The 13,281-nt window shown below is 48.3% G+C and overlaps 1 protein-coding gene across 1 annotated transcript in view; it reads right to left on the minus strand.

Annotated features, from left to right (window-relative positions):
• Positions 1–13,066, minus strand: part of AGPAT4 (1-acylglycerol-3-phosphate O-acyltransferase 4) — a 73,128-nt gene extending 60,062 nt beyond the window's left edge. The window contains exon 1 of the mRNA XM_079716503.1: positions 12,874–13,066. Coding sequence (XP_079572629.1) covers positions 12,874–13,051 — 178 coding nt within the window. The 5' untranslated portion in view covers positions 13,052–13,066. The remainder of the gene's footprint in view (positions 1–12,873) is intronic.
• Positions 13,067–13,281: the final 215 nt, after the last annotated feature.

The following is a 13,281-nucleotide window of genomic DNA, read 5'->3' on the forward strand; positions in this document are numbered from 1 at the left end:
CGGTGCAGCACAGGGAGGGAAGGGTGGTGTGAAAGCCACTGCACTGCACGGATGAAACCGAGCCCAAGGCTGCAGGAAGGCAGCTGGAGAGCTGTCTGCCTCAGGGCAGGAGAGACTGGGCACCCGGGTGCCCCTCGTCCTCCTACAGCTTTCCCCCCCGGAGCCCTGACAGCATGGCCCCGGCTCTCCCGGCAACTGTTAATTTATTCCCAGCTCAGCCCACACCCCCAACGTGGGGTCAGGACTCTTCCTCAAACAGAGGCAGCACCAACGTGTCTTTGGGTCCAAATGCGTCCCAGTCGCCTTTGTCAGGCTATGAAGGAGGCTTGTCCGATCTGGAGGGAAGCGAGCCCTCGGCGGCCTCACGAATTTAGCTTTAGCTGAATGTCATTTTTTGTTAGTTTTCTGTAATCCCCGTCAACAGGCCATGGAGCAAGAGAGAAGAAAGTGGGTCTGAACCAGAACACAGAACAGCCATGCATCTCTGGGGGCAGAGAAAGGTGGGCGGCCCTTTTCGGAAGGGTGCACGTAGAAAAGTTTTCCCTGTAGACATAGATTACCTCACTTTTGTCTACTCCATCCAATTGGAGGTGCATATTGAGTGGTAATGCTGTATGAATAACAAAGGAGTGGGCACATATACCTAAACAGGAGACGTTATAATGGATTGGTGACTGTATATTGGGACTTCCAGGGTTCGAGCCACCAGTGGGAACCTTGGGAACTTTTTTTTTGGGGGGAGGTCATTGTATTGATGGTTCCAGTGAGTGGGCCTCTTAGCTCTGGCAAGCGTCTCAGTCATCATGTGTGCGCCTGACTCCCGGATATAAAGACTAGAACGTCTGAGGTTCAAACGTTTATGATGGGTTTAGAATATAATTTTTTACCCATACTGTGTGAGAGACACACTCATGCTGAAGAACCAAGTGGTGGGCTGGAAAATCCTAGCCCTGATTCACAGCTTTGCCAATTTCCATGGTGTAAATACTCTCACCAGGTTGACGTCAGGCTGCCCATTTGCGATCACTGACTGCGGAGCTGTGTAGCATTTCTACTGCCCACACACGATCGACGTAACCTCCAGAATAAGAGTCAAATGCAGTAAACCAACTAGGGAGACAGAAAGGCCGGTGTTGAGCACCTACTGCCTTTGTTTCATAAGATAATTTATTGTGAGTTTCTAATGGTGCTTAATAACTGACTTGGAGAAGTCCTGACATTCTAGAAGCTGGCTCTGGTGACCCTACCGGCTGTAGCGATAGCATCGTGACTCAGACTGGGCCAGGTGCTGGAGCCAGCGGGGGGAAGCCCCCGTCCTCCTTGGTGGCAGAAGTGACGGGAAGGAGCGCTCGAAGCTGCAGGCGGCTGTGCTTTGTGCAGAAAACCCACCAGCGGGAGTGAAGAAGCCAGGGCCACCAGCACAGAGATGCTAAGCGGGGGAGGGGGCGTCCCAGCACGCCAGCTCCCGCGTCCAGCGGACACGCCGGTGTTCATCATCCTCCCTGTGGTTGGCGCTGCGAGCTACCGAGGTCCTGATGCGTGCTCAGCACCACAGCACCGAGAGCTCTGGCAAACGTCCCCCCTGCGCCCGGTCCCACCCTTCACGCACGGACTTCTGTGCTCTGAGGTCTAGCTGATGACACCCCCTTTCTGAAGCCTCCCTGACTGGTCCAGCCCCTGTTCTGAAAGCCTGCAGTCCTTGGTTCTCTACCATATTACTTAGGAATGAGCTACAGCCTTGTGTCTCCCATAAGTGTGTTAATTCGGTTTCCTGGCTGAATCTAGGCTAGTGCTCCATAAACAGGTTTGGGCTCATTACTTAATTATGACTTAGAAACAGAAAGATGCAATACGTCCATCTGGGTCTTCCAATCAACGACATCCTGCAGGTTCCATAAACTTCTCGCCAGGGTCCAGTTGGACAGTTCGTGGTACGACGGCTCACTCCAGGCCCCGAGCGGTCACCCCACTCGCGCATTCGATGGGGCTCCTGCTCTATTGCAGGGACAGTGCGGGCGGCTGGCTCACGGGCTGACCCCAATCCTACGTCACTCCTTTCAGCAAGGAGGGAAGAGCCAGGAAGCACGGGGAGAGGTGGACTCATCTTTCCAGGGCTGGAGGGGACGGAGCAGGCACGGGCTCTATAAGCAGTGAAGGCAGTTTAGTGACCGCACTGGATGGGGGTTCCTCAAGTCAGACCTCAGGTCTCTAGCAAAGTACACCTGCCAGGGGCCTTCTGTGGAGGGTGTCACTTTATTCCCTGAATGTGGCCACCCCTCCTTGAACGCCAAGAAAATGATCATAAGCATCACACACTCATTACTTTGATGTAAACGACACGAAAGAGACTCTCTCCTTTCACATGTCCTGTCCAGTCAGGCGAAGCCAACATGAGTGTGAAAAGCATGAACGTGACCTCAAATGCAATGTCAGCAGACAACGTCAGCCCTCCAAACAAACCTCACTTTTTTTCATTATTGCCGAATTGACGCTGCTCCTTTCTTCCGTGAGAAAGACGACGAGCCAAGCACACGCGCGCACACACACGCACGCACACACACACACACACACACGTTGTATTTACACAACACAGGATGAATGGCTGCAGTGTTTGCCCAGAGAACAGTCCAACTAAACGTCCCATTAGAGTGTCTGTCAAAAAAAGCTCCTTGTAAAACACAAAGTGGTGAATTCTTAGGATAAAGGGCAGGTTAAGTATAAAACTCATGCCTGGGAGTGAACAGCACCATAATACGTGTTGCCCGTGGCTTAAGATCCCCCACAAGGAGGAGGAAATGAACAGGAGCTGGGTGACTAGTTCTGGGGACGGTCTAGGTCTGGGCACCTGCACTTGGACCAGTCAGGCGACCGACCTGTCAGTCTGCCTGGGGCGTCCCAATCTTGTCAGCGGGAGGCAAGCGGGGAAGGCCGGTCACCCTCCAGACCACGTGGGGCCAACGGGGGCCACACAGGAGGAAGAGGCAGACGGGGGAGAGCTTCCCCAACGCGCGGAGTCCCCGCCTCCCACACCCCCCTGCCCGGCCCCTGCTCTACGGACACGTATCAGGTGAAGCGGTCGCCAAAGCAGGCCTCGTTCCTAACTCACGTTCCTAACCTTCTGGCCCGTTCAGAACATTTCTATTGCCGCAAGTTGTTAATTCTGTCGTTTTAAACACAGTGTGTTATGCTCTCCCCCACGTCTAAGTGATGCCACGCCAGCCTCTCCTTCCATCCCTGCCTAAGCACACCTGTACCTCGGTCAGCGCTTTATCTACTCTATGCTCATTTTGTCTGAGACAAATCCTCATATTCTTTTTGAAACTCTGAGGGTGGCCTCATCAGGAAGCCGTGGCCACACTCCCCTCGGCACCCAGGCTGTGGTAGACCCCCTGCATCCTACCTACCACATAAGTGCTCCCAGCCCGAATCCTAAGGCCGGAAGGGACCCTAGAGGTCCTCTGAGCAGCTCCCCGCCGAAGGTCAGCGTTTTGAGCGCCTTCCCCTCCCTGAGCGTCAGTCCCAGTCTCCACCGAGTTCACAGGAGGGGCTCCCAGCTTCCCGAGGCTCCTGCCCTGTTCCTGGATGGTTCCTGTCATTAGCGGTCTTTACACGTGTTTCTGGTCACTTTCCCCAGATGCTCAACTCCTACCTTCACAGGTTATGAGATACACCTGGGCCCTCTTCACGCACCGACAGCCACGCAGCCTCTCAGGCCCGTCTCCCCGCAGCCCCCAGTGTCTCCTCCCACCATCGTCCCGCATCTCAAGTGCATCCGCCTCACGCAGTCCAGGTATCAGAGCTCCGTTGAAAGCACGCTCAATCCCAGCCATCCCACTCTTGGCTGACTAAGTGGGGATTAAGGCAGGAAACCTTCACCTTAGATTTTTATAGCACAGTAAAATTTATTTCCCTCCTTTTACAAATGAAAAAATGAAGCCCGAGTCACCAAAGTGGCTAGGCCAGTGCAGTTTTGTTAGGGGACCCCTGAGCGGGTTACCCCTCCATGGCCCTAGACACAGGATGCTCATATCAAACCTCCAAAAAAGCTACATGGGAACCACCAGGGAGCCTAAGAATGTCCGAGAAGCCTACTCTGCACAGTGCTTTCCACAGGAGGTAGCCAGCTATTCTGAGATGGGAGAGTGGGATAGGATATATTTTAAAATATTGTGATAGAACACCAAAGCATTTCTAGGATTTTTTTCTTCAAAACAAAATGTGGAAGTGGGGAAGACTTTTAAACTAGCACCTTCCCTCATTTCTGGAGAACTGGGATAAGACCAGAGAAGGGATGCTCGAAAATGTTTGAAAAGCCTCCAATCCCATCTGGACCCAAGAGACACTGAAATAAAGGAAAATATGAGACTTCTTTTGGCTATTAGTATTCCCTTTGCTTTGGAGCTTATTTCTATGAAGGCTGTTTCCCCCTTGCTTCTAACTGTGCTATTTAAATTCTATCTCCGGTATGCTGACACCCAAACCCATAGGCTAAGGCAATGGTCTTCAAATGATTTTGACTGTTTAAATTTTTAAAAAATATGCATAATTAGCACATGCAAATTTTATACACAATAAATTTTTTTATATAATTTATAAAATGTATACAATTTTTAAATCTTATCTATATATATGATAAAAAACATAAATTGGAAGCTCTAAGGTTTTCTTTTTATATCCTAATGGCTCGTCTTATTTTCCTCCTAGGGAATACCCAGCCCACTTTGAAGATCACACCCAGCTGTCTCACGAAGTTACAAGACACCAAAGACAAACTTATAACCTAATTTGAAAGCCGTAACCTAAGTCACAAATGCAATTTAATGCCTGCAAAAACAAATGGGCACCTTGGCTGAGAATTAATTTATTTATAAACCACATCAACAGCGAAGACACCTTGCTCTAAGGTAAGCATCTGCTCACACAACTCAGTATCACATTTGTATTCCTAAATCTGCTGTTTCTTTAATACGCCTTAATACATCTATTTAAAATTGAGTGATTAAGCTCTCTATTTAAAATACAAGGTCACTTTTTCTTAGGAAGAATCACATGTATATCCTGTACTATGAGTAAAACATATATATTTAGGGCTTCCCTGGTGGCGCAGTGGTTGAGAGTCTGCCTGCTGATGCAGGGGACACAGGTTCATGCCCTGGTCTGGGAAGATCCCACATGCCACGGAGCGGCTGGGCCCGTGAGCCACGGCTGCTGAGCCTGCGTGTCCGGAGCCTGTGCTCCGCAACGGGAGAGGCCACAACAGTGAGAGGCCCGCGTACCGCAAAAAAAAAACAAAAAACAAATAACATATATATTTACATGTATACACACACATATATTTAAGATACAGAAATGGATTGTTACTCAAAATAAACAAGGCATGCTATTGCATAGTCATATTACTCGTTTTTAAAACTTAAAAAAAATCCAGCATCCTCACCTATCACTCTCCTTTCACTGAATCAGTTGCATAAAATGAGGCCATTTGTATATTTACCATGCTTCCAATAGCCAGGCATATCAACTACACAGCTGTGATATTTATTGATGAATTGAGCTAATAACACACTGATGTACTCATCAGCTGTCAATGCCAATATTTTTTCCCCTATATAAACAAAAGGGTGTTGACACAAAAGGCTAATTTTGTAACAAGCTTTGCGTGGAGAAGGTCAGCAAAGTAAACACCCAATTCTAAACAAAATCGTTCCACTAAGAACTGAGCCGGAGTGTAACACTGATCTGGAAGAAAAGACGTTGGATCTGAAGGAAGCTGGGGAGTCGGCTTCCAGGATCCTTCAGAATGAAAGACCCAGGTGTGCTCAGGCCAACGGAGCAGACCGCCTGGGCCAGATGACTTCATTCCTGTTACTTCTTTACGCAAAGCAAGGAGAGGAAGAAAAGATTTGTGACCCCTTTATGGCCGGAGAGGTTGTTACTAAGACAGACCTGAGCATTGCATTATGGGCAGGCAATTCCCTTACCCCATTCATTCACCTCGGAGAACTTCTTCCAGGTTCAAAGGACAGTTTCATTCGAGTTTTCCTAGGCAGACTGCTTTGGTGATTAGCCAAAGCAGTTCTGGACTTAGAGAGAGAGTATGCAGACAGATAAAAATAAATGCCAGTTGAAAATACATGGAACCCAGGATGAAAGAAACCCACGAGCCTTCGTCTCCATTCATCCGAAGATCTGCCCCACGGGCCAGCCTGGACACACACGTGCTGGTCACTGGCTGGGCCAGTGGGACTGCTGCCTCCAGATGAGGCTTCTACACTTGGCCACCTTCCTCCACGTCCAATGTCACCAGCCCCACTTCACTCATTGGAGATCCCTGACTTTAAGAAGCAGGAAAGAGGGATTCTCTGTCTTGGTCCATAAATAAAAAGCAAGGTCTTCAGTCTGTATAATCTCTCATTCCCTGTACTGCCAGTGAAACAATGGGGGGAAGGGAGCAGAAGCCAGGCGACGGGGGAGGAGGGAGAAGGGAGAAATAAACAGAGCATCCCTCGTGTCGGTGCCGTACAATGGCCTTCACTCTGCACTTCACAGGCACAGTGGGAGAAAACAGACTTAGAACGCAGAGTGCATTGGTTTTCTGGAGCTGCTGTAACAAAGTTCCCCAAACTGGGGGCTTATGAAGGGAACTACGTCTCAAGGTTCTGGAAGCCAGAACCCGAGACCACGGTGTGGGCAGGGCTGCTTGCCTCTGAGGCTGCAGGAGAATCCGCTCTGGCCTCCCCCCTGGTTTCTGGTCTCAGTGTCTTCACATCGTCTTCCTCTGTGTCTGCTGCCTCTGTGTCCACGTTCCTCCCTTTTACAAAGATACAGTCACCATGGATCGGGGCCACCCGATTTATATATAGAGAGATTTATTTGTTTTGGGTTGCGTTGGGTCTTCATTGCTGCGCACGGGTTTTTCTCTAGTTGTGGTGAGCGGGGGCTACTCTTCGTTGTGGTGCGCGGGCTTCTTATTGCCGTGGCTTCTCTCGTTGGGGATCACGGGCTCTAGGCACGCGGGCTTCAGTAGTTGTGGTGCACAGGCTCAGTAGTTGTGGCTCACGGGCCCTAGAGCGCAGGCTCAGTTGTTGTCGCACACGGGCTTAGTTGCTCCGCGACATGTGGGATCTTCCAGGACCAGGGCTCGAACCCGTGTCTCCTGCATTGGCAGGCGGATTCTTAACCACTGCGCCACCAGGGAAGTCCCAGGGTTTCTGCTTTGGTCAATTGACAGCCAGTTACCTGCACTCCCTCTGGGAGGTGATCCCCACCTGGTACTGATAAGGGTGAATCTGCAGACCTTCAGAGAGAACACCCAGGTCCTGGGTTGCGACTCCCCAACAAAGGTACCAGGAGGTCCACACTTCAGTGGGATCAAAGACAGCGATGGGAAGGGTCAGGACCAGGGGCCTGGGGACAATCTACCAGGGGCCTGGGGACAATCTACCAAAGACCTTTTCTGACATCTTGGGGGTGATAACTATTGTGACAAGTGAAGGAGTCAAACCTGCTCATAACAGAAAAGAGTGAAAAGTCAGCTTGGACTAAAATAAGAAAAAGCAGCCGTGCCATTAATCAAGCTGGGAAGACATGGATCAGCCGGCCGCCAAGTGAACAGCTCGTATTATTTCTCCCAAGGTCACGCTGGAAAACGCCACAGCGACCCCCTCCTTGATGGATCACTTTCTTCCCAAAGACGCCCTGGACTGGCCTTGCATTTTCCCGGCACAGGGGGACACGCAGCTGTGGCTCTCGCCTCATGACACGCACAGCGATGTGTCTAATCGCCGCTTCTCCTGGTCCTGCTCAGAAACAGAAACCTCCGGAACACCAGCCCCTCCTCCTTTCCCCCCAACGCCGGCCAGGGTCCATAGCTATGTGGATCCTCTGGGTAAAAGGGGAGGACTGCTTCCCCAGGGCCTGCTCCCAGGGGAGCCACGTGCCCCTGAGAAATCCCCCGCTAAATGGATCAATAACACCTTCCATCTGCAAAGCAGCACACGGAGGAAGTCCAGGAACAGATCCCGGGGGGCTCCTGGGGGTGTTCGCTCGTCTGGAGTTCCCTCCACCTCCCCCGGCGAGGGGCCCCCTTCCAGCGCCACTTCCACTTCAGCTGCTCCAGTGCTGTCCCCCCCTTCAGGGGGACTGACCGGGGACCAACTCTGGGCGGGGAGGCACTGAGGGCACCTGATGCCCTCCTCACCTCTCCCGTTCTCCGTCTCCCATCCAGGGCTCCCGGCCCCCGACCTACTGCCTCCCAACAGCTGCAATCTCCCCTGCCACACCAGCACCAGCTAATCTCAAAGAAAGGAAACCAATATGTGCCGAGAATCGGGAACTCATATCAGGACCTTTAAAAAACAATTCTCACCCTGCTTCAGGAGGGGCTACGGTAGGAGAAGCGTTCTTCAATTTCGAGTGAGACGAAAGAAATGCACAAAAACAGCCAAATTCACACTATGGGAGATGGCCTTGTATTAAAGCAGACCTGGCCAAACGGCCCCAGGGACCAGCCTGTAGCCCAGGAGAATCAGATTGATGGTGTGGTCGCAGTTGCAGGGAGCAGGGAGGTGCCCCAAGGACAAGAGGGACGAGGAAGCATCTTCAGTGAAGTCCGGTTCCCACTGGGGCTCCGAAGAGGGCGTCTGTCAGTCACGCTACTGAGCACGCCCTTGGGTCACAACTCGGAAGGGACTTCTACATCCTGGGGTCCGTTATTGTCACAGCAGGAAAACTGACGTCTGTTTCAAGGGGGGACCCGTGGGCGGTATTATAGGTGGTGAAATAGAGCTTGCTTCTCCGTTCATGCTCAACCACTACCTACTACAGATAAAGTAGCCAATAACCTTCAAGTCAGGGCAGGGGGACACGAAAGAGAGAGGTGCTGAAAAGAGAAGTAAATATCTCCCAAGGGCAGAACCAAAAAGAACTAAAGTCTTTGTTAGAAAAATATTGCAATCTTGGTCAATTCCACTCCCTCTCCTTTATTCAAATGTAGTTCATGTTTTAAAGTTACCCAACCAGGTTAACTGCCATCATGAGAAGATACCCTAGCTTGTCCCCTACCTCCCGTCCCTTCCCCCAACCCCCTGCAATGCTCCTTCCCTCCACAGACACAAATTCCAGTTTTCATCCTAAATCTGATGTGCTTTAAACAGCTCACAAGGCACTTCTGTACACAGCATCTCATCCTGTTTTTTCAACCGGTCATGGTGACCCGTCCCGCTACTCTATGCTGAACTTAGAGGGTTTGCGTGGCTCGCCCAAGGGGACAGCCTGTAAACAGGAGGGCAGGATGTCTTATGTTGCGTCTCAGCACTCCAGATTCTGACCCCTCCTCGCCACCACACGGCCTTGCCCATTAGAGGCACCCAATGGACCTGTGGATTGGACAGCCATAGAATCCATGAGCATCATGGTCCAGAAAAAGTAAGTGGCAGGCTTAATGCTCGGAGCTGGTTAGCAACAGCACGGAATTTGGAAGCAAGGCACTAGGGCTGGTGGGTGGATTGGCAGTGGTGTCTCCATGCAGTTCTGTGTCACCAGTCCTCCACGGAACAGTAAGGTCAGTCGTAGTCCTCCCCACCCCCCTCCCCTTTTAAAAAAACTCTGCCATTAATAGATTCTCCAAATTCTTCTCTGCTTTTTAAAACCCACAGTGTCAGAGGGGAAGGAAAACAAGGCAGCTGGTCTTGGCCACCTTTCCCAAGAGATTAAAGGACACATCCTGCGCGAGGGAAGGGTAATACAATTCTACTTGGCTTCTCGTAACTTTCTTCCTTCTCCTCACCTTGCAAAAGCTCGCTCCATCCCCCCTTTCTCATTCAGCAGGCTAAGCCAGCCTGTCTTAGCCTCCTGGGCCCACAAAGCTAGGCGAAAAGGAAATAAAACAACCCTCCCAAAGTCAGCCACCTAGATCAAATAAACTTTCAAACTGTTATTCCTGATGGCGCTCCTGGCCACCAGACTAAGATTCTCTGCTGTGTGTGTCATGCTGGAAACCGTCTCTATTTGTCATTTACATCAGAGTGGCCTTTTACACACCAGGGCTGGTGACTACTTTGGACTCACCTGGTGCAACAGCAAGCTCTTAACGTTTTTTTAAAAAGGGTGACGGCACGGCTCTATTAGTAAAAAGTGAGCAGGTGATGGAGGGGATCCAAGTCTCTAGGAAACCATTTTTTTCTTAAAAATCAGCTGCAAATGATGAATGCTACTGATTTTCTAAGCTTTAGAGTGATTCATTAAACCCCATGAAGAGCTTTTATCTTAACTCAGAGGGAAGAGGAAGAGAGTGAAAGCAAACAGAAGGGGTCTGACCATCTCTTATTCCAAGCTGTTTGATAGCCCACGCACTGCAGCCTCTGGTGATCAACAGCTCAGTTGATCACTGTCTCTTACATGTCTTTGGTTGTTGCTGTGAAACACTCAGGGTATACGGAAATCTATTAACTACAGAGGACAAGTTCCGAGAGAGAGAGGAGAACAGCTTTGTATCTAACACATGATGGGATACCAGAAATGCAGAAGCCGGGGAAGGCATGGGGGAGTTTTCCTCACTACAGTGAGTGCCACAGCCAAACCCAGGATGCACTGCCTTCCCCTTCTCCTCCAGAGGGAAGCCCTCCCTTCCCTCTTCAGGTCGCTTCTGCTTCTGCTCAGCCCAAGCCCCTGGAAGCTTTTGTCCAGGGCAGTAGGCACACAGCACTGTGGGACGTCCCGAGATAGGATGTGCCTGGGTGGATGTGCCTCTGAATCTTTTGTGAAATTTGATTGCCTGCCCTCCATTTCACCCTGGGTGGGGAAATGCCAGTGGCTTGGATGGTTATGTTTCATTTGGGATCATTCTAAATAATTTAATTAATTTGTCATGTTGAAAAATCCACCTTGCTTTCTGAATCTGTTCCCCATCTTAATTTCCACCAGAGGCACATAGGCTACGGTGCCCTTAGAAGAATATTGACTTGGCCTTGCTGTAACCTTGGTATGTCTTCACCATCTACCAAAAGCAAAATAGAGTACTCTTAGGAACTCTCGTCCCAAATCCTGTCTCTTATTTCTTGACTCCAAATGAGAAAGTCAGTGCTTAACCACCTGTTTGAGATTTAACTAGGGGTTATGACAGTGCAAATACACATGATTTTAAATTGCAAACTGACAGATTGGGGAATCTCCATTGGTGTGTACAAATCATACAAGTGCAGGTTTTAATGAAAAGTGCAATCAGCATTGCTTTGTTAAATTTAAGTTTTCTTTAGACACTTAAGTGTACAAAGACACTTAAAATTATACAGTAAATCTCAGGCTATTATCTCCTTCTCTTGATTATACAAACTCTTTTCTCCTCAAACAGCTACAATCCAGGCTCTGGCCATCTCCTACTGCTTCTGCCCTGCGCTGAAAGATTGTTTCCTTTTCTATACCATGGAAGATGTCTAAATACTAGAAACAATGTTATGGTAAAATGTATGACAAGGAAGTTTGCATTACCCACGACTGCGTTGAACGAGCGGCTGCACCCAATAGGCCATAGATACATGGATTAAAGATACATTTTGTAACTGTGACTTTATGATCTTATGAACAGTCTCAAGACATTTATGTAAAACACTACAGTCCAAGACATAGTAGGTCTAGCACACAAACCACATCAGAAATGGTATCAGACATATCTGCCAGTTCTGAGCTGGTGACAGAAATTACGAATAAGCATGTTTTTAACATTTGTTCCTCACAAGATCGTACTTTGAAGTTTCAAAAACAACTCATTGAATCAGTAGTAATCCATTTGGATAACTGTATACAGCTTATATTATTTTAATTCAAATTTAAATCTGACTGCTTCATTTTAAGAGTTTCAAAAAGATATCTATAATTTTGGACTCTTGGCATAATCTAAGGTAGCTGAGGTTTTAAAATTGCTTAATTTGAAAGAGCTCATTTTTAAAAATATATTCACACTCCTATATGTAATTGGTAATGATGTACACTGCATTCTGTGCTGTTGAGAATAGGTAGAGATTTCTGGTCAATCAACACCAAACTCATCTCTAGACATCCCAATACTCAGATTCATCTTGTATCATTTTCATTTTTGAAATTCAGGTCAGTTGAATTAGTCATGTTTAAAATAGTCTAGTATAATCACACACACAGAGACACACACACAAATGAATGTATATAAAACTGGGGAAATCTGAAAAAGTTTGGCGGATTGTGTCAATGTCAGTTTTCTTATTGGGGTATAACACTGTAGTCATGCAAGAGGTCACCACTGGGGAAAACTGGCTGAAAGGTATATGGGATCTCTCTATATTATTTCTTACAATTGCATGTGCATCAATTATCTCAAAACTTTAAAGAAAAGAAGCAAGGAAGACAACAATATATTACATCACCATTTAGTTTTTAAAAATATGTATATGTCTTAGGTATCTATACATATACAGACTTACCTGCATACATGTACAAACATAAGAGCCATACATACCTATGTCTTTGTATGTGTGTATATGTCTTTCTATATATGTGTGTATATATATGCTACTTCTGTAAGGATACCTAAGAAATCACTAAAGCTGGTTGCTTCCAAGGAGGAAAACTAAAGAAACAGAATGCTTATTTGCTTTTCACAGGATACCCCCCTGTGCCTGTTGAATTTTGTGCTATTGTCATTACTCATTCAAAAAATAATTCTTTAAGAGTGAGGACAAAATAGACATTTCAAACCTAAAACAAACAGAAACAAACCAAAGAATCTCAGCATACACTAAAAGCCTTAGTGAACCCATGTAAGAAGTCCTAATTGTGACACACACACACACACACACACTGGCAGTGAAGATTTAAATAGAGAAACAGGAGAAAGTCTCTTACGGCTGGAGATGCAGTAGGACAGCCGGCAGTTGATCTTCCGGAAGAGCTGCTTGTTAATTGGCCAGAGGAGGAGAGTGAAGAGCTGAATGGTGTTGATGATGAGCCCCGAGGCGATAAACACGTAACAGAAGATGAGATGGCACAGGAACTGAGACTTCAGCAACGCGATGAGGTCCATGCTGGGTGGGCGCTCCTCCGCCAAACCACAAACGCCCGCCGTAGAACACGTCCAGAGGGGAGGACGGCCGGGACTCAGGAATACGCCTGAAACACACACCGATGTCAAACGTGAGAAAAAATATTATCTGCTCTTATAGGCCGGGGAAAAAAACTCTTAGAAGAAAAATATACTCTCGAGATTAAACACATTCGACAAGGAATTCCCTGGTGGTCCAGTGGTTAGGATTC

This window comes from Hyperoodon ampullatus (assembly GCF_949752795.1).
Source record: "Hyperoodon ampullatus genome assembly, chromosome: 12".
Taxonomy (NCBI): domain Eukaryota; kingdom Metazoa; phylum Chordata; class Mammalia; order Artiodactyla; family Ziphiidae; genus Hyperoodon; species Hyperoodon ampullatus.